The 21,487-nt window shown below is 45.7% G+C and overlaps 2 protein-coding genes across 2 annotated transcripts in view; one reads left to right on the top strand and one right to left on the bottom strand.

The window, feature by feature from the left end:
• SUMO1 (small ubiquitin-like modifier 1) overlaps positions 1-1,097 on the bottom strand; it is a 19,851-nt gene extending 18,754 nt beyond the window's left edge. The window contains exon 1 of the mRNA XM_015414629.1: positions 1,041-1,097. Coding sequence (XP_015270115.1) covers positions 1,041-1,097 — 57 coding nt within the window. The remainder of the gene's footprint in view (positions 1-1,040) is intronic.
• Positions 1,098-9,825: 8,728 nt separating this feature from the next.
• NOP58 (NOP58 ribonucleoprotein) overlaps positions 9,826-21,487 on the top strand; it is a 32,698-nt gene continuing 21,036 nt past the window's right edge. Inside the window, exons 1-5 of the mRNA XM_015414632.1 lie at positions 9,826-9,970; positions 13,260-13,336; positions 15,137-15,189; positions 18,648-18,772; positions 19,848-19,984. Coding sequence (XP_015270118.1) covers positions 9,926-9,970; positions 13,260-13,336; positions 15,137-15,189; positions 18,648-18,772; positions 19,848-19,984 — 437 coding nt within the window. The 5' untranslated portion in view covers positions 9,826-9,925. The remainder of the gene's footprint in view (positions 9,971-13,259; positions 13,337-15,136; positions 15,190-18,647; positions 18,773-19,847; positions 19,985-21,487) is intronic.

Below are 21,487 nucleotides of genomic sequence, written 5' to 3' on the forward strand. Positions count from 1 at the left end.
ATACAGTAGGTCAAAAATTCAGCGACAGATAGTGTTATTGCTGGGCTCTTGTCTGCTAAAAAAAAAATTAAATCCCTGTCCAGAAAATCTCTCTGCGAAGGGAGAAAAGGGCGAATCAAGATATTGCGCATAACGGAGTATTTGGGACAGCGGAGAAGGATATGGGTAATAGAGTCAGGTTCCCCAAGATTTCAGTTACAAAGTCTATCCCTGTACGGAACACCCCTGTATCTACCTGAAACCACTACTGAAGGGAAAAGGTTGAACCTTGCAAGCATAAAAACTCTCCTAAAAACTGGGGTTATCAGATTAGCGATATACGGTAGCATGGAGGTATGCAAGGGAAGGAGGAGTAATGAATAGGGAGAACAAACTCCAAGACTACCGGCATTAATGGCCTGCGCCTCTATATCCCAAATTCTCCTCCTAACCACCTGTAAGATTGCTGCCTCACCACAGTCTTTCAGCGGCTCCTGGACTCTGGTTCTTTTCTACTGAAGAAGTGAGCCGTGACCAGTGTTCCCTCTAAGCTGAGTTAGTGTGAGCTAGCTCGCAGTTTTTTAGCCTCCGGCTCACATATTTTTGTCCTAGCTCAGGAAGGATGGCTCCAGAGCAGTGGTCCTTCTAAGTTGAGTTTGTATGGGCTAGCTCACAGTTTTTTAGCTTCTGGATCGCAGTTTTGTCTCCGCTGAGGAAGGATGACTCCAGAGCAAACTGATTTATGCACTAGTCAAATCACTCACTCATAACTTTAATGCCAGTAGCTCACAAAGTACATTTTTTTTGCTTACTAGACTCCTCAGCTTAGAGGGAGCATTGCTCCAGAGCAAACTAATTCATGCAGCAGCCAAATCGCTCGCTCAAAACTTTAATGCCAGTAGCTCACAAAGTAGAATTTTTGCTCACAAGACTCCACACTAGAGGGAACATTGCTTCTCCCTTCATCTTCTTTGCCCAGAGGAACTACACCTGTTGAATTTCTGCCTGCCTCATGGCAGTTAAGTGCACAGCAGCACCACCAGAAGTTACAAAACAGATACCTTTCCTCTTGAAATGTGCCACTCTTCTTCTGGAGTCAGCTGAGGCAAAATGATCATCGCAGTCAGAGGGAGGACAGGAGCAGCTGTAGAGTGTACAAAAAACAACACCAGAACTGGAGCTCTGACCAACACCAATAAAAACACCAAACACATTTGTTTTGCCCTTGATTTTACATATAGACAATTCTTGTGGCCTGAGGAGATCTGTCAAGGAAGGGCCTGCAGATCTCCTGGAATTACAACTGATCTCCAGACTAGGGCCCAGTTTCCCTGGAGAAAATGGCTGCTTTGGAGGGTAGACTCTGGTGTTATATCCTGCTGAGGTCCCTCCCCTCCCCAAATCTTGCGCTCCTCAGGCCGTCCAAATCCAGGAATATCCCAGATAACACATGACAACCGTAGGCGTAATGTATGTGCCAGTGAACTGAATATATTTACCTATCGCTATTTACCTTGCCGGCAATTTCCCCTCCGTCTTCCTCTCCTTTCTTACATATAGTTTGGCCCTGAAAGGAAGTTTCAGAATCTGAAAGTAGGTTTTGTAGTGATGGCCACTGACACATATAACCTGCAGATTGTGTGGACAAATATTGTACCAAGACAAATTCCTCCAGGACCGCCTCTCCTGGTATACCCTCCCAAGAGCAATCCGCTCTTTGAACGAAGATCTATTGGTGGTTCCTGGACCAAGAAGTATTCGGTTAGCCTCAACTAGAGGCAGAGCCTTTTCAGCTCTGGCACCGGCCTGGTGGAACGCTCTGCCAGCTGAGATTCGGGGGCTGCAAGGTCTCTCACAGTTCCGCTAGGCCTGTAAAACAGAGCTTATTCCACCAGGCCTAAGGTCAAGGCTCCTGACCGAGGAGAAATAATTACTTCCTCAATGAGTCTCTCCTCTGTTTCCCGTTTTGGCCTTTCCCCAATGCTGATGATTATTCCTTTCTCTGATGAAATTGTACCATATGCGCCATCTGCCCATTATGAGTAGTGTATTATGATTAGTTTGACTTATTTAAATTTTTAATAATTATTTATAGATGTTTTTATAATATGTTGTTACTCACACTGAGGCCTGCTGTACGCAGGGGAGGGCGAGTCAGAAATCTAACAAATAAAATTCTGTGATTCCCGAGTTTTTATTTTACATTTTTCAGATTCTATAAATTACTACCGGATGCTTTTAAATTGAAATCCTTTGATTTAAGCTGTTGCTGGCCTCTGGAAGTCAGTCAAGCTATACTGGGATCCATTTTACTAATTTCAGTAACTCTCTTGGTAGGGTTGCCAGGTCTGGGTTGGGAGACACCTGGAGATTTTGGAGATGGAGGACAGGATTTGGGGAGGGGAGGGGCCTCAGCAGGGTATAAGGCCAGAGAGTCCACCCTCCAAAGCAGCCCTTTTATCCAGGGGAATTGATCTTGGCCATCTGGAGATCAATTGAAATAGAGGGCGATCTCTAGGTGCCACCTGGAGGTTGGCAGCCTATATACTGGGGAGGCCTGGGGTTCATATTAGTTTAAAATTATAAGTCTGACAAGAAGAGAGTGAAGTGGTGAAGCTTTTGCTGACATTGGGGGTGGGGGAAAGCATCACCTGTTGAATTTCCTCCTGTCACCCATCTATTAAAAACATAGGAACTTTGCGACAAGAAACATTACCATCTGTATTGCGCTATTATTTCCTTCCATTTAGAATCATTTTAAATGTGACGCCTCACCCTAAACCTACTTACATGCTACGTTTGGAACTAAATGAAGGAAACTGCATTGTTTAATAACTGCAGTTTGCACTTTAATAACTCTCAGTGCTGTGAATAATCTCTCTGTTCACAAGTAAATCTGCAGAAATTTGATTTTAGAATGTATGGTTTAGACTTACTAACTTCCCCTTGTAATTACTGTTAACCTGTTATGTTGAGACGAGTCAGATGTGATTATGACTGTGTTCTGCTGTGAAACTACTGAGATACGTGTTAGATCAAGATGGGTAGCCAAGTTAGTCTGTCTGTAGCAGTAGAAAAGAGAAAGAGTCCAGGAGTACATAAGGACTAACAACATAAGTGGCAGGGCAGGGTATGAACTAGGGTTTCCATCACACCCTGCCCCAGACAGCAGCATCCACCCACACGATGACGTCACTGGTAGTGATGTCATGACTCTGGGGCCATTGTGCAGTGATGCTCTAGCATTCGGGTGGGAATCTATGGTCACCACAGAGTTTTTGCCCCAAATGCTAGAGTGTCGCTGCACGACAGCCCTAGTGTGATGACGTCACTACCGGTAGAAAAAAGGAAAGTCCCAAAGAGGAATTGTCAACAAGCCATCATACCACCTTAATCTGTACTTTATGTAAAATAGCATTTTTGCTGTTAAGTTGAAAAAATTAAGGATATCATGCGTTTTAGGCCTACACTATCTGGTCATTTAAAACAGCGGTTTTCTTTGCTTCCTAAATTGGATCCTTTTGGGAACATTGGCCCTAGGGTTGCCAGCCTCCAGGTGGGGCCTGGGGATCTCCCGCTTTTACCACTGATCCCCAGCCGACAGAGATCAGCTCCCCTGGAGAAAATGGCTGCTTTGGAGGGTGGACTCTATGGCCTTGTACCATGCTGAGGCCCCTCCCCTCCCCAAACCACGCCCTCTCCTGGCTCCACCCCCAAAGTCTCCAGGTATTTTCCAACCCAGACTTGGCAACCCTAATTGGCCCTCATAAAAATAAACAGGAACTTTGCAGTTTGCTTGGTAACATGTGCCCCGAGAGAGCACCGAAGAGGCTAAATCCAATGAAGAAAAATAGCGGAACTTTTCTGTATATTAGGGGTCCCCCCACCATTTTGGGGTCTGTGGGTACATTTGGGGGTTGAGCCACAAAATAGCTGTCATAAAATGGCTGCCCACAGGAGGTGGAGCCAGCCACAAAATGGCTGCCACAGCTTACCTTCACAGTACTTACAGGGCTATTTTTGGGCAGGAACGCACAGGAACGGAGTTCCGGCTGGCTTCAGAGTTGGCCACGCCCACTACAGCCAAAACCTCTCTATGCACAGCTATGGAGGGAAGGCCTGGAGAGCGACACACACCCCCGGCAACTCCGAGGTGGGCGGGGCCTGGAAGGATCGGGAAGGCATTTAAATGCCTCCCCGTGCCTTCCCCGGCCTGACCAAGAGCCAGCTTGTCCAGGCTACCCACAGCCGGGGGAGCCCGGGCAAGCCAAGAGAAGGCATGGGGGTGTGGCCTGATATGCTAATGAGCTGCACTGTCATGGGTGTGGCCTGATGTGCTAATGAGTTTCTGCTGTTGGGTGTGGCCTGTTATTCTAATGAGTTCCTGCTGGGCTTTTGCTACAAAAAAAGCCCTGACAGTACAGATTCTTGTGCTGTGTTGGCAGCTGCTGCCAAAGCAACATTTAAATAAAAAACCTGTAAGTGAGAGTATTGCTAGTTAAGGAGTTAGAAAACAGAAGATAAAATTAATCAAAACATTAAAGAGCGAGTTAAGGAATTCAACATGATAAAACGTGATAAAAATCAAATGTGGTAACATCTAATGTGATAAAAATCAAAATGGTCTGCAGAACACGGATAAGATTAGGGGTCAATCGAATGTAATTATGGAAAAAATAGACTTTAAGATAAGCGTAAGATATCTTTTTATAGGGTAAGGCTTGAAAAACTGAGAGGAGAGAAAGAATGCGAGTGAAGCCTCTATAACTTGAGAAATGGTACAAAACGAAACTGGGGAATCTAGAGGACTTTGTGAACATACTGGGAGGGAAAGGATCTAGTAGGTTTTTTGGAGGATGACAAGTTGTTGGTGAACTGGAGATAATGCAGCCATGGGTGTTGCAGCTACCGACAGAATTGGTGCAAATATTGCTAGACAAATCCAGAAAGATGCTGTTCGGGGGGGGGGGGGGGGGGGGAGGAAAAACCCAAATGGCTGCCAGCCTATGTATTGCAGCTAATTGGAAAATGACGGCTGCTCCAATCATTTTAGAATAGTTTAATAAAATTTGGAAGATGGCCCTAATAACAACATTATTTTTGTCAGCTGTCAAATCAAAAGGCTTCGTTGTAAATATGTTATTGAAAGGCGGGTGTGTGTTTCTTAAGTCTTGGAACTTTAAATTCCAAAATGGAGTTCGCTCATAACGTATTTTAATATGTTATCACATGGTTCTAAACTATTTACATGAATAGCTCGTTAATATTTTTATTCTGATGGTTTTATGGAAAGTAAAAGAGAGGGTTCTCCCGTCATAGTTATACTACACCAATTCCCGGAGTCAAAAATGTAAAATTTAAAACATCTGTTTGGCTCGGGCGCTACTTTGGCTGAGGGGAAAGAAAGGCCTGACTGTGTATGGAATTCCCTTGTGTCCGTGTACTCAGCGCCTTTGGACTGCAGCCAGCACCAGGAGAGACTTAGTTCACCTTATAAATCAAATGTTAATTCCACTAAAGTTAGAGTATAAACTCAGTCAGAAGACTGCTTGCACAGGGCACAATCTGTCTGCAGTGTAGTTCATCTCTGCCTGTATGAACTGTGTTCAGACCAAAGGTTGTGTTCACTTCACATAGTGGTTTTACCAGCGATTCTGGTAAGGCAGCCTTCCCTACCACAACAGATCTTGTGCGTGCTACCCATTAGACATTCTCAACACAGTAGAGACAGGGAATAAGTCGCATTGAAATAAGTAACGTTTAATTCCAAATATCCATAAGACTGAGCTGGAGAGAGGATCTTCTATTTTTCAGAGTCTCCTGAGAGCTTTTAGAAGGATGTTCCTGCACTGTAACCCTGACCTGGATAGCCTGGGCTTAGCCCGATCTCATCAGATCTCAGAAGCTAAGCAGGGCCAGCCCTGGCTAGTATTTGGATGGGAGACCACCAAGGAAGTCCAGGGTTGAGATGCAAAGGCAGGCAACTCCAAACCTCCTAGGAATGTCTCTTGCCTTGAAAACCCTATGGGGGTTGCCGTAAGTCAGCTGTGACTTGTGGCCACTTTCTACTAGCTCCTGTACTATGCAAAAGAAAAATCTGCCTGGTAAAAGAACAGAAAGAGGTCCTCCGTGCCAGCAACATCTGAAAACTTTTATTGTTGTCCTATCTCTCAAATACGGGCAGAATACCATGGTAGAATATAGAACTGTGCAGCATCTCTTCTTGGATATTAGGAACGGGAGGCATATAAATAGCTTTTAAGATGCAGAGTTTCCGGATGATGCGTTGAACCTTAAATCCACACACAGCTGAGCTCTGGGGCAAAAATAACCCCATACTCTTCCCCACCCACTTTCTGTGGGTTCTTGTGTAGACCCATCTGCTCCACTACTGTAGCAAACAGAGTCCAGGTGTGCTGTTGGTAAGAGACCGGCAGAAGGGATAGAGACTCATCCCCTCCATTCCATCATCATCTCCCAACTCTTTGGTGAGTGTAAAGGAACAAGACGAATCTCTGCTTTGCAACTCAGCTCCCATATAACAGGCCTTGTTTAACTGTGTCCCATTCAGTCCTTTTGTTGCAGTGGTAAGAGCTGAGATTCTCAGTATATAACCCAGCACATTAGATATACTACCTATAGATCCGGCTTGGAGACATCCAGGAATTCCAGCTGATCTCCAGACTTCAGAGATCAGTTCCCCTGAAGAAAATGGCCTCTTTGAAAGGTGGAAAGATTATACCTCACTGAGGTTCCTCCCTTCCCCAAACCCCGCCTTATCCAACGGCTCCACCCCCCAAATCTTCAGGAATTTCCCAACACAGATTCCGCAATTCTAGGCCTACCCATGGAGAGTTTGAAATTAAAAAGTGTTGCCTATGACTGTTGTGAGGTATGTGAGCCCACCCAGCGGTTCGAAAGCAATAAATATAAGCGAGTAGATTAATGGGTACCTGCCCTTAGGTGGCAGGGGGCACCCTCCCCGTACAGGGGTGTGTGGCAGGAGTACTGGAAGCGGCGGCGGTGGAAATGGCGGCGGCGATGGAGTGGCGTAACATTGGAGCGGCAGAGCGCGGCAAGTGGAGTGATGGAGGCGGAGACAGAGGCGGAGCCACAGAAGGACATGGTGACGTGACGCAAGCGCAGCGGAGCCGCAACGGATGTTAGCTGGGCTGTAAGTCGATACGACCCACACACTAAGACGGCCCGCCAAACAAAGAAAGAAGCCGCCGGACCAAACGACCACGCGAGACACAAGGAACCGAGCACTGACGCCCGAAAAACCGCCCCGGAAGAACAACCAAGAAACAGCGAGCCCTGCCACCTGGGTGCCGGTAGGCAGCCCCAACCCCTGTAGACATGTGGCCTTAGTTAGGGATAAATTCGGAACTTGTAAATCCGGAACTTGTAAACCGCTCAGAGACCCTTCGGGGTTGGCGCGGGGTAGAAATCGAAGATATAAATAAATAAATATTTCCTCTTGTGTTTTTCATCAGTGTTCACTGGTGAACTTCCCACCCTTAGTACATTTGTTGCATTTCCTGTGGCACACAGGTTTGTGATATGCACCCATTAGGGAAAAGATCCACAACCGACAGAGAACCTTTACAGGTGTTAACCAGTTTAGCAAAACTGGAGCCTGCATTCTCACCAATTAGAAGAAGAGGAGGAGGAGGAGGACATTGGATTTATACCCCACCCTTCACTCGAAGTCTCAGAGCAGTTTACAAACTCCTTTCCTTTCCCTTCCCCACAACAGACAACCTGTGAGGTAGGTCGGGCTAAGAGAGCTCTTTCCAGATCTGCCCTTTCAAGGACAGCTGTGCCAGAACGATGGCTTGCCCAAGGTCATCCAGCCAGGTGCAAGTGGAGAAGTGGGGAATCAAACGCGGTTCTCCCAGATTAGAGTCCGTGCACTTAACCACTACACCAAACTGGCTCTCATTCAGAATGGCAGCTTCTCATTCACAGCTTGTGAACTGTGAATTTTTCTCGGCATTGTCCTCCATTACATTTGGATTGTACATGATCACATCGCACTCTACAGTACTTGTGCCTGATATGGCTGCCACTCAGTGTAATGCTTCTATGACTGGGCAAAACTCTGCTGTATTAACCAAATATCCCAATACTCCAGACTACAGAAATCAGTTTCCCTGGAAAATGGATGCAATGGAAGGCAGACTCCGTGGCACTGTACCCCACTGAGGTCCCTGTCCTCCCCAGACTCCATCCCCAGATCCCCAGGAGTTTCCCAGTCTAGATCTGGCAATCCTAGTTTCGTGTGGGCACCTGCTTAATCGGATTTTATTTTATTTAAAACATTTCTATGCCACCTTTCCACCCAAACGGTATCCCCAAGGCACCAAACATTAAAAACTTTTAAAACAAGGTATGGATATAATAGTTCAATTTTTAAAAAACCCAGCATGTAAACAGAAATGACACCAAAAATCCAGGATTAGGCCAATAACCGTTATTGGGCATATATCAAACAGAACTGAAAGGTTTTCATCCATTGGTGGAAGACGACAGTAGAGGGACAACTCTTCCTCCGGGGGGAGTTTTTAATGGTCTCTTGTGGGTTTTTAAAAAAATAGTTGCATCAGGCTTTTTCTGAGAGGAAAATGTTAGTACATGAGACCTTTTTATTGCCTATATGGCAGTTTAAAAATAGTTGTTGAACTCAAAACTGAAATATCCAAAAAGTGGAAGATAACTTAAAAACATTAATTATTGCCTAGTAACAAGTCTATTGTAAACAAATGGGATTCCTTCCTTAGCTGTTGGAACTCTAGGTTCAGGTGGGGTAGCCCTGTTAGTCTGAAGCAACAGAACAAAATTTGAGTCCAGTGGCACCTTTAAGACCAACAAAATTTAATTCTGGGTATAAGCTTTCGTATGCATGCACACTTCTTCAGATAAATTTTTATTAGTAAATATAATTTGTAAATATCAGAAGCAAACAAGGCAGATATAAGCAGGTAGGAATAATGTGGAAGTTAACTAATCTGAGTGTCATGTTCAGATGTTCCTGTCCTTTGCAGTAATTTGAAATCCTTACATTTCATCCCTTAAAAAAAATATTGTCCCACATGCATGAGCAGGTTTTGAGGGGAGGGAGACCCATAATTTACATTAGGATTTATTTTCCCTTCATTATTACTAAATAAAACCAGGAAAGATACAGGTGGGCAGCCGTGTTGGTCTGAAGCAGCAGAACAAAGTTTTGAGTCCAGTGGCACCTTTAAAACCAACCAAGTTTAATTCTGGGTGTAAGCGTTCGTGTGCATGCACACTTCGTCAGACACAGTGAAACACAATTTCCTCAACTATGACATATAAGAAGGGGGGAGGTTAGTTGCCCCCCACCATCCCTATATGTAATGGTTGAGGAAATTCTGTCTCACTGTATGTGAAGAAATGTTGCTTACACACGAAAGCTTATACCTTGAATAAAACTTTGTTGGTCTTAGAAGTGCCGCTGGACTCCAGTGTTCCCTCTAAGCTGAGTTAGTGTGCACTAGCTCACAGATTTTTGCCTTAGCTCAGGAAGGATAGCTCCACATCAAACTCATTTATGCAGCAGCCAAATCACTCTCTCCCAACTTTAATGCCAAGAGCTCACAAAGTAGAATTTTTGCTCACAAGACTCCATAGCCTAGAGGGCGCATTGCTGGACCCAAAACCAGGAAAGAGTATTAAGCACAAGATAACCCCTCCCACCCAGCAGAAGGCGAGAAAGCCTTTCCAAGAGCGGCAACCGGAAGCCCGTCTATAGAGGCTGCGCCCTCCCCGCTGCCCTGTTTCCCAGCAGGACGTTCGAGCTCCTTCCGGTGTGGCGCGGGACCCTCACTTCCGCCCTCGTGGGATCCGCGCGTGCTGGGCAGCCGCCGGTGGCCCCTCTTCTCCCGCGCGAAGCTCCCCGCAGGACCTCTCCGCCGCGATGCTGGTCCTGTTCGAGACGGCGGCCGGATACGCCATTTTCAAAGTGAGGCAGCCGCGTGGGCCGGGGTCCCCACGTGCTCATGGGGGGGGGGGGAAGGCTTCTGCAAGGGAGGGGGGGAAGAGGGCTGCACTCTTTTCACTCTGCAAGCTTTAAATAAAATAATGCAGCAGTCTCAAAATATTCTTAAACATTACTGAACAATAAACAGGAGCAGTAATAGAATACAATATAATTAAATTAAAGATTAATCCAATGCTGTAACTGCAAAATTTTCCGGGATCGTCTGTCTTGTCGTTTTATCTCTCTCAATAAAGTCCAAGAATGGGAACTGCTTCAATTCTGAAAAAATTAGGAATGATTTAGAGTTAGAAATTGTTCACCCGGGCCGTGGTCTTTTCTTCCGTAAAACAACCCTGCAGGGTTGGCCGCGGTTGATCTGCCCAATTGCAGAATCGGGCGGAGGGAGGAGGCTCATAGGGGTAGATAGCGGCTTGGTTTAGATCACCGGACTGAGTTCATTGGCTTAGATTTCATGCCATAGGAGTGGAGTGGCGCTTTGTAATTGACAATTTTCCTGACTTCTGCTTGGGGTTGCCAACCTCCAGGTGGTTGCTGGAGATCCCCCCAGGATTGCAATTGATGTTCAGGTGACAGCGATGAGTCCCCCTGAAGAAAATGGCCTCTTTGGAAAGTTGATTCTGTGTCCTGATACCCCACTGAAGTCCCTCCCCAAACCTCACCATCCCCAGACTCCACCCCCAACATCTGCAGGAATTTCCCAACCCTGGAGGTGGCACTTTCCTGTTCTGGCCTCCTTGGGTCAGTGGAACAGTGATGGGGGTCAGAATGGGGTGCTGCTATGAGAGGAGGGGCATTGGAGCTCGCATAAAGTGCAAAGGGTGCTTGGGATGGAAACCATTCCTTCTCAGCTGATGGCAGACAGATCTGAGAGGAAATATCCCCCTTTTAATGTATTGACATTGAATTAGGTGTTGGAAGGAAGTCTTGGCGAGCCGATGCATCACTTGAAGATATTTTGTATTTCTTCTATTTGTAGTCCAACCTTTGTCATAGACCCAAGCTGGGTTGCATAGTGTAAATACAATCAACGTCCCATGTACTTGAGTTTTGAAAGTGGAGGGGATTGGATGAGCTCTTGTTCGTACAGTTTTGTGAACGTTTAACTTGGTAGCTACCAAAGTGCTTTGGATGAGTAAGGTGAAAAGATAAACCTAAGGTCATGCGAGGAAGTCTTTAGATTAAAGGGAAATTTTAATTATGAATATCAAAGTTGATTTTAACACTGAAACTGTAGAATTCTTGTCCACTTGTCATGGGTTCATATAATTAGGGCTCTGAAAACACATATTATACATGCTGTTACGTTCATATCTCCTGGTTTACTCTTCTTGTAAGTTGTTATATTTTTAAACTACCGGTTGTAGTTCATATTGATAAGAGTTCTAAAATGTCTGGTCTAAATGGAACAACCTTCCTTCTATAATCAATCCAGGCAACATTTTTAGGTGTACTTGAGCTCTACAGTTGTTTTTTTATTGTTACAACAGTCATAGACCAGATAAAAAATAGGATACAACAGAGTACAAAAATAGGATACAATACGAATCTGCCATAAATATTCTATTAAAATGTACATCCAGTTTATAATTGAACTGGTCCAACAATAATATATATTAATAAAATTGTATACATATGGTCATTAATGTATTGGCTCCTCAAGATCAGAAAGCAAAGCTCCCGTTTAAACTATTATTCTGTTTAATCACCTGGGCACAGAACCTAGCTGTCAGCTCTCCAGTTGTTATTCTAAAGTAACACTTTTCTTAACCCTTATTGAAGATTAGAATGTTCCTGTCAGTTTTGTTACTGGATTGGTAATTTAGCAATCTAGGCTGTAGTCCAGAATAGGTAAACCTCCTTGCTTCACAAAACTTCCTTGCCTGCTCTTGCAGTAAACTAAGGGTGTTTTCACACATGCTAAATGATGCCATTTCAATCCACTTCAGCGACCGTTTGCGATTGGATTTTGTCATTTCACACCGCAAAATCCAGCTGCGAAGTGGATTGAAAATGTGCTATTTAGTGTGTGTGAAAGCACCCTAAGATGGCCCATTTATGAAATTCTACTTTGTATCCAGGTTGTATTTTTTAAAAGGTTTATATTTTGGCTTTTGATCAGATGATCCTCAAATAGGCTTGCAAGCAGATCAAATGCATTAAAAAGTAAAACTCAGCCTTTAGGACATAGAAGATGCTAGAATGTCTTTCACTCACACCTGCAGTTCCTGGGTACTTGGTACCTACAGAATGATCTTTCTGGCAGAGAGGAGTAAAGTGAGCATTGTATTGGTCCAGCTGATGGCTGGACCCTGACTCATCCGCCCTGGAGATGGTGTTCTCTCCGAGAGGGAAAGCTTGCAGTCATCCAGTATCCCCTCGAGCTTCTGGCCAGCGGTAGAGGCCGAAGTATCCTTCCCCTTACATCTCAGGTATAGCTAAAGAAATGCATGGATGTAGAAAGGGGGAGAGGATTGTGAACCCTGGAAGTCGAAAGACAATGAAGAACCTTCCTGCAGCCTAAGTGGTTTGCCACTTAAGGAGAAGCCCTTGTAAATGGGACAATGGCCTCAAACTTTGCTGAGTACAGTGTTAAGATACAGGCCAGTAACTTGTGTTTCCTGGCCCTTAACATATCCCTGTGTCTCTGTTTGTTATCTACTTCCTGAAAGCTGACTTTCTGCATGTGCTGAAATGCCCTGACCCAGATGGCCTAGGCTAGCCTGATTTTGTCAGATCTCAGAAGCTAAGCAGGATCGGCCCTGGTCAGTATTTGAATGGTAGACCTCCAAGGAATGCCAGGGTCATGGCACAGAGGCAGGCAGTGGCGAAACCACCTCTGAATGTCTCTCACCTTGAAAACCCTACGGGGTAGCCTTAAGTCAGCTGTAACTTGACAGCACTTTCCACCACCCTCTGAGGAAGTGGGCTCTGTCTGGGAAAAGTGCATCGCACAGTACTTTTGTTAAGGTTTTTTTTTTTTTAAGGTTCCACAACAAGACTGTGTTTTGTATTTTGATGTAGTCGCAGATGTTAGCCTTATAATTCCGCAATGATTTGTTCTGAGTTTATAGTTGAAGGGTTGGCAACAGTACAGAGGGTCGGGATGAGGGTTCCGGGAACAGCCGCTGATTTAGGATTGGCTAGTTAAGTTGGTCCGGCACCCAGAGTGAAAGTGCAGTTTTGCCAACTTCTCATTTCACTTAACGATGTTAACTTGCAGCCGTATCTTGTGTTTGTTTCTCTGCCCCAGGTTCTGGATGAGAAGAAGCTCCTTGAAGTCGATAGTTTATGGAAAGAGTTCGAAACGCCTGAAAAAGCCAATAAAATGTAAGCCGGTTTCTCAAGAAGTACAAACCTCTTCTCTTTTCCCCTCCTGAAACGTTCCAGACATAATGCCAGACCATGGTCTGGTACTGCGTAAACGAACTTAGAAGGAGCCTTCGTATACGCCTGTTTCCGCTTGAGTCCTGTGATGCCCTCCTCCTGTCTTGGTTAGACTGTGATTTGGAGAGCAAGAGCAAACTGTAGTCTGCTGGTGTGGATGTCTGACGCAAACCAGGAACTAGGCCGGTTCACACAGTGCTGGAACACGGCTTGACATTATACCTGAGCCCTGCTGGATCAGAGCAGTGGTCCATCTAGTCCAGCCTCCTGTCTCACACAGTGGTCAGCCAGTTCCTCTGGAGGGCCAACAACAGGGCATAGAGGTGCCAAGGCCTTCCCCTGATAAGAACATAAGAAGACCAGTAGCCCATCTAGTCCAGCATCTTGTTTCATACAATGGCCAACCAGTTCCTCTGGATGGCGAACAATAGGGCATTGAGGTCAAGGCCTTCCTAAGAACATAAGGAGAGCCCTGCTGGATCAGAGCAGTGGTCCATCTAGTCCAGCCTCCTGTCTCACACAGTGGTCAACCAGTTCCTCTGGAGGGCCAACAACAGGGCATAGAGGCTGAGGCCTTCCTGTGATGTTGCCTTCTAGCTCTGGGATTTAGAGGCTTAGTGCCTCTGAATGTGGAGGTTCTCCTCAGTCACTATGGCCAGTAACCATCTCGCTTATAAATCCAAAGGTAAGGTTCTGTTTGGCTGCAGAAGACAGCTGGAGTCTGCGTAGATAGTTGGATAGATTCAATTAATTTCTGTGAGAAACGGGACCTTTTCATAGTTGGAAAAGGCAATATCTAATCTGCATCAACAGCCATGATGGAATAATAAAGAAACTACCGAACAAGGAAAGTTTGTTTCACTGTATCTGAAGAAGTATGCATGCACACGAAAGCTTATGCCTTGAATAAAATGTTGTTGGTCTTAGAGGTGCCCCTGGACTCAAAGGAAAATACTGGATATTTATAGACCGCTTTTGTTGCATTCTGAAAGTGGGTTGCGTTATCTTGAAAATTGCTGCCAACCATGCAGAGTGGACTGTTATTACTCCTTTGTCATGGACGGGCTGCTGGGTATTGAGAAGACGTTCGCCAAAGGCTACCCCGTGAAACCCATAGTTGGAACAGGCAAAGGAGGGAGTGCCAAAGAAGAAGAGCTGCTTCCTGGCTCTTGTTCTTGCCTGCTGGACTGTACTAGCTTGTCTTCACGTGCCTAAATTGTCGTGATTTAATAGCGAGAGACTGAGGTCCTGTGCAGACCACCCATCCGCGTGGGGAGGGGGAGCTGGCCCCTCCCTCCGGTGTCGCCAAGTCATCTGCATGGTGTAGACATGTCGAGGGAGTGCTCCCATGGACGCCCCTCTCCCATGATCAGCAGTGCTGCTTTATCAACATTGCTGGTCACAGAGTGGAGATGTGCACGTGGACACTACACCTGCATGTTCACACCATGAGGAACGCTTGGCAATCATGCAAACACGGGGACAGCATACTGCGTCAACTTTCCCCACGTGGTGAATCCATGGAGGGACAGGTCGTCACAGGGCTGATTTCTCCACCCAACAATAGGTACTCCCTCCTTTTCCTGTATTGGGCATTGACGTGCTGGACCACTTTTACTAAGGACACACTTTTACTCTCTCCACGTTGCAGGATTGTCGTTTTCAAATTCTTAGCATTTTTGCAGTGGGTAATGGATGCTCAGTGCCTCCTAACCTTTATCAAACTGTTTGTCCCTTCTTTAGAGTGAAACTGAAGCACTTTGAGAAATTTCAAGACACAACAGAAGCTCTTGCAGGTAAAATCAGGGTGGAAATGTCCTTTCCTTTGTTTTCTTAGTAGCCGCATTGCGGGTGTTTTAAGTCAGGGACCCTGGTACACACAGACCCCAACTCAGCTTTGTGAACAAAACTGACGAGACCACAAAAAAAGTGTTCAGGTTGGCAAGGCATGCCAGCATCAGCTGTTTGTGGCGCACCCTAGGGGGGAAAGAACCGGTTCTGATCCACACATCCCTCCCTGCTCAACTGGAAGCAGTCCTTATTCTCTGCACTAATTTATTTTACTTATGTATTTAATTCATTTAAATACCACCTTTTCCCCCAGTGTGGTGTGGACCCAAAGCAGCTTACATTGTTTCTTTCCTCCACTTCATCCTTACAACAACCCTGTGAGGTAGGTTAGCGCAAGACTGGGTGTTCAAGCCTGTACAAATTAATCCCTGCAATAGAGCGTGTCAAGACCAAGACTTGGGTCCCTCCGAGCCCCTGCTCCTCTGGAGGGCTGGCGATGTTTGGACCTGTGGATACAAGAAACCGGACCTTTTCTTAAAAGAATGGGGAAGGTTTATTAGATAACAAAAGGGGGGGGGGAGAATACCATTAGGCAACTCAGTCTATTTGGTTAAATGGCACAAAACAACAAAAGCTGATTTTTCTGTCTGACACGTTGGTACCTGACATTAGGCGGCACAGTCACAGAATTTCAGAGTCCTTCCTCCTGTGGTTCAGCGTAGTCCCTGCCTCTGTCCAATAAAATCATAGTCAGCAGCCCCCTTCCCGTGACCACTAGCTCAGTTATACACTTTGGCCCTCTGGCATCAGGTGATGCTCCAAATCCAGTCAGGGCCAACATTCTCTGGAAGATTGCAGCATCAACTTGCTTCCTTCTCCCACCTTATGGGCTGCAGGTTTTCAGGAGGAATTCATTGCCACATTCTAGGCTCCAGCCTTAAGAACATAAGAACATAAGAGACGCCAATGTTGGATCAGGCCAAAGGCCCATCCAGTCCAACACTCTGTGTCACACAGTGGCCAGAAATACCAGTGCCATCAGGAGGTCCAGCAGTGGGGCCAGGACATTAGAAGCCATCCCACTGTTGACCCCCCCCGTACTTCCTTTTATCCGTTCTAACCCGACCGCTCTGCAGTTTCATGGAGTGCCCACGAGTTCTTGTATTGTGAGAAAGGGAGAAAAGTACCTCTTTCTTTACCTGCTCTTTCCCATGCATAATCTTATAAACCTCGATCATGTCACCCCTCAGTCGTCTTTTCTCCAAGCTAAAGAGCCCTAAGCGCTTTAACCTTTCCTCATAGGGAAAGTGTTCCAACCCTTTTATCATTCGAGTTGCCCTTTTCTGCACTTTTTCCAAAGCTATAATATCCTTTTTAAGGTGTGGTGCCCAGAACTGCACACAGTATTCCAAATGAGGTCTCACCATTGATTTATATAGGGGCATTATTATATTGGCTGATCTGTTTTCAATACCCTTCCTAATAATCCCCAGCATAGCATTGGCCTTCTTTATTGCAGTCACACACTGTCTCGACATTTTCAGTGAGTTATCCACTACAACTCCAAGATCTCTCTCTTGCTCAGTCTCTGCCAGTTCAGACCCCATCAATGTGTATTTATATTTAGGATTTTTGGCTCCAATGTGCATCACCTTGCACTTGGCCACATTGAACCCCATTTGCCATGTTGACGCCCACTCGCCCATCCTTGACAGATCCCCTTGGAGTGCCTCACAATCCTCACTGGTTTTCACCACCCTGAACAACTTTGTATCATCCGCAAATTTAGCCACTTCACTGCTTACTCCCATCTCCAAATCATTAATGAACAAGTTAAAAAGCAGTGGACCAAGTACTGATCCCTGCGGTACCCCACTGCTTACCACCCTCCACTGAGAAAATTGCCCACCTACACTCACTCTCTGTTTTCTATGAACTAGCCAGTTTTTGATCCATAAAAGGACTTGTCCTTCTATCCCATGATTTTTGAGCTTACTTAGGAGCCTTTGATGAGGAACTTTATCAAAAGCTTTCTGGAAGTCAAGGTAAATAATATCTATTGGATCCCCCTTGTCCACATGTTTGTTCACCCCCTCAAAGAACACTAACAGGTTAGTGAGACAAGATCTTCCCTTACAGAAACCGTGCTGAGTCTGCCTCAATAGGTTTTGTTCATCTATGTGCCTACTAATTCTTTCCTTAATAATGGTTTCCACCAATTTACCCGGTATCGACGTCAGACTGACTGGCCTGTAATTTCCCGGATCTCCTCTGGAACCCTTTTTAAAGATGGGAGTGACATTTGCTACCTTCCAATCCTCAGGAATGGAGGCAGATTTTAAGGAAAGATTACATATCTTTGTCAGGAGATCTACAAGTTCACATTTGAGTTCTTTCAGAACTCTCGGATGTATGCCATCTGGGCCTGGTGATTTTTCAGTTTTTAAGTTGTCTATCAGTTTTAGGACCTCCTCTCTCGTCACCTCAATCTGACTCAGGTCTTTCAACACCCCTCCTGAAATCAGTGGTTCTGGAGTGGGCAAGCACTTCTCATCTTCCACAGTGAAGACGGAGGCAAAAAATGCATTTAGCTTCTCAGCCATTTCCCTATCATCCTTCAATACTCCTTTTACCCCTTGGTCGTCCAAGGGCCCCACTGCCTCCCTGGCTGGTTTCCTGTTTCTAATGTATTTGAAGAAAGAAAGCCTTGAAAGCGATAAGAGCCGATGGACAAGATAGATTAATTTCAAACACCTGCAAAGCTGGAGTGGGTCCACTAATATTCATGTTAACCCTTGGGAGAAAACAGGGTGCTTTGCCTCACAGCGTCTTCAGGTCAATCCATTCATGCAATGATTGCATGAACCAGTAATGGCTGGAATCCTAAGAACATAAGAAGAGCCCTGCTGGATCAGACCAGTAGTCCATCTAGCCCAGCATCCTGTCTCACACAGTGGCCAACCACTTCCTCTTGAGGGCCAAGACTGTCCCCTGATGTTGCCTCCTGGCTCTGGGATTTAGAGGTTGACTACCTCTGAATGTGGAGGTTCCCCTTAGTCACCAGGGCTCATATCCTGTGATAGACTTCTCTTCCATGAATCTTTATGATCCCTTTTTAAAGCTGTTTGTTCCTGTGGCCACCAACACATCCTCTAGCAGCAAATTCCACATTTTACTCTGTGTGAAGAAGTATTTTCTTTTGTCTGCCCTGATAAACAGTTTCTCTTTGTCCTGCATATATGTATCAGAGAAACTTAGAGCTGAACGTCAGTGATGCAGAGTTGAACCATATCTCTGTAGCCGTAGAGAGCATTTTATCACAGCCATTCAGAAAACAAACTAAAAAAATAATGTTGGATTTCATATTCTCTTGGAACACATTTTGTTCTGCAATAACCTTTCCTGGCTTCAGCGTGTTGGGGAAATCTCTAAACTTTCTCAATTTCTGTTTTCTTCTCTCAAGCATCCACAGCTCTGGTGGAAGGCAAGATCAGCAAAAACTTGAAGAAGATTTTAAAGAAGATTGTGGCGAAAGATGCCCACGAACAGTTAGCTGTAGCGGATGCCAAACTGGGGGGCGTAATAAAGGTAAAAAACTAATCAGCGCATGTCTGGGGTCTGTAGCATTCTGTTGATGAAGAAGAGTTGGTTTTTATACCCTGCTTTTCACTACCTGAAGGAGTCTCAGAGCAGCTTACACTTTCCCTTCCCCTCCCCACAGCGGACACCCTGTGAGGTTGGTGGGGTTGAGAGAGCTCTTTTGAGAACTGCTCTGAGAGAACTGTGACTGACCCAAGGTCACCCAGCTGGCTGCATGTGGAGGAGGAGTGGGGATTCAAACCCGGTTCTTTAGACTAGAGTCCGCCGCTCTTTACCATTGCACTAAATTGAGGCCTGTAGTGGCTTTTAACGCTACATCATGCTGCAAGCCTTATTTAATTATTGAGCTGTTTATCCCCTACTTTTCTCCTCTCCTCTATCTTATCCCCAGAGCAACCCTCTGAGGTAGCTTAGGCTGACAGAATGCAATTGGCCCAAGGTCACCCAGCAAGCTTCCATGGCATGAATGGGGATTCGAACCTGGGTCTCTCAGATCCTAGTCTGACAGTCTAACCAATATGCCGTGCTGGTTCCCATCCTCCCAACTGTTGCCATATTTGAGGTGGGGGTTAGTTGCCTATTTCTCATGGCATGTTTATATTTTAATTTCCGTAGTACTACAGTTAATATCACTCTGAGCTGGACAGTCCAGGCTGGCCCAATCTGGTCAGATCTCGGAAGCTGAGCAGGATCAGCCCTGGTTAGAACTTGGATGGGAGACCACCAAGGAAGTCCGGGGTCACAGCGCAGAGGCAGGCGATGGCAAAGCACCTCTTTTCGTCTCTTGCCTTGAAAACCCAACGCATTCAAAGAACTTGGTGCTTCCATAGTTAATACCATTTTCAAGGGAAGGTTTGACTTCATATTAACATGAATCTTGCAAGAAGTCTTGCGCCACTGTCTTCGTTTTTGTCGGAAAAGCTGAACAGGAAGGGTACGGTCGGCTTACAAGTGTATTGCCGTTGGGCAGCCTTAACGTTTCTGTTCGGGATCTATCAGTGCAGAACAGTGAGGGGGTTGAATACTGTTTTCTCACCATGGATATTTCCGGTGCCTTTTTCAGGACAAGCTGAACTTAAGTTGCATCCACAGCCCGATGGTCACTGAACTGATGAGAGGCATCCGTACTCAAATGGAAGGGCTGATCACTGGCCTTCCGTCGCGGGAGATGGCAGCCATGTGCTTAGGGCTGGCGCACAGGTAACACATTTCTGGGTTGTGGTCTGTTCTCACCTTTAATCTTGACATGTCATTTTTCTTCAGAGCGAATTGTGGGCCCACAGTGCATTCCTAAGCAGAGTTGTTCCATTCCGTGCACAATAATTTCAGGGGCCTCAGAAGGGTGTGGCTTTGCTTAGGATGACACTGTAAGGTGCACGCACACCTGAAATCAGTTGCATTTCCAGAACTCAGTTTGGTGTAGTGGTTAAGTGCGCGGACTCTAATCTGTGAGAACCGGGTTTGATTCCCCACTCTTCCACATGCAGCTGCTGGATGACCTTGGGCAAGCCATAGTTCTGGCACAGCTGTCCTTGAAAAAGAACAGTTTCTGTCAGCGCTCTCTCAGCCCCACTTACCTCACAGGGAAAGGAGATTGTAAACTGCTCAGACTCCTTTGGTTAGTGAAGGGCAAGGGTATAAATCTCTTCTCTTCTGATAAGTTCTGATAAGAGCTGTTCTCGAAAAAGAGCAGTTTCTGTCAAGAGTTCTCTCAGCCCACCTACCTCAAAGGGTGTCTGTTGTGGGGAGGGGAAGGGAAAGGAGTTTGTAAGCCCTCTGAGACACGTTTGGGTAGTGAAGGGCGGGGTATAAATCCAATCTCTTCTTTTTCTCTAATCCCCTCTGAGATGTGTGGGATTTATTTCCAGTTGAGTATTCCAGGAATTGCAGACTTCCTTATGTGCAGTACTTCAAGTATAAGGTGTTTCCCCAGCTTATGGAGTTGTCGAGGTCAGATTTTTCTAAATGTCTGCAACCCAAAGAGAGGGCTCCGCTCAAAGAAGTGTGTGAAGATTGGTGCACACTGTGCAACGACTCGTCTTTGGTTGGTGGAAAGTGCCATCAAGTCACAGAAGAGAAGAAGAAGAGATTGGATTTATACCCTGCCCTTCACTTGGAGTCTCAGGGCAGCTTACCATCTCCTTTCCCTTCCCCTCCCCACAACAGACACCCTGTGAGGTGGGTGGGGCTGAGAAAGCTCAAGAGCTGTTCTCTCAAGAGCAGTTTAAATTGTAATGCTTGTATTATTCTCAATAAAATTATATATATATATATATATATACATAAGGGGGAGGGAAAGGAGATTGTAAACTGCTCTGAGACTCTGAGTGAAAGGCGGGATATAAATCCAATCTCTTCTTCAGCAGTCCAGACACTAGTGCAATATGGATCGGTACCATTTGAGGTTCTTTCTCTCCCTGTATTTTAATCCAGAGCTCTGTCTTTTCTCACCGTGTCAGAATAACAATAATAATCACCTGCCCTGTGGGCTCATGTTGAAGACAGGTGGGAGTTCATACTGCTCGCAGCATTGTTGCAAGTGTCAGCAGATAAAGCAGCTATTAATGATCAGTGTGCCACAAGAGTTAATATCCTTTGGTTGCGCACAGAACTGCCTGCCGGCTTCCCGTTAGATTAGGCGATTGTGCGCGTCTCAGAACGCATATTCAGGCTGCCTCTGGAAAAGGGTGTTATCTTTGCCGT

Source organism: Gekko japonicus, unplaced genomic scaffold (assembly GCF_001447785.1).
Source record: "Gekko japonicus isolate JY-2015 unplaced genomic scaffold, Gekko_japonicus_V1.1 scaffold855, whole genome shotgun sequence".
NCBI lineage: Eukaryota > Metazoa > Chordata > Lepidosauria > Squamata > Gekkonidae > Gekko > Gekko japonicus.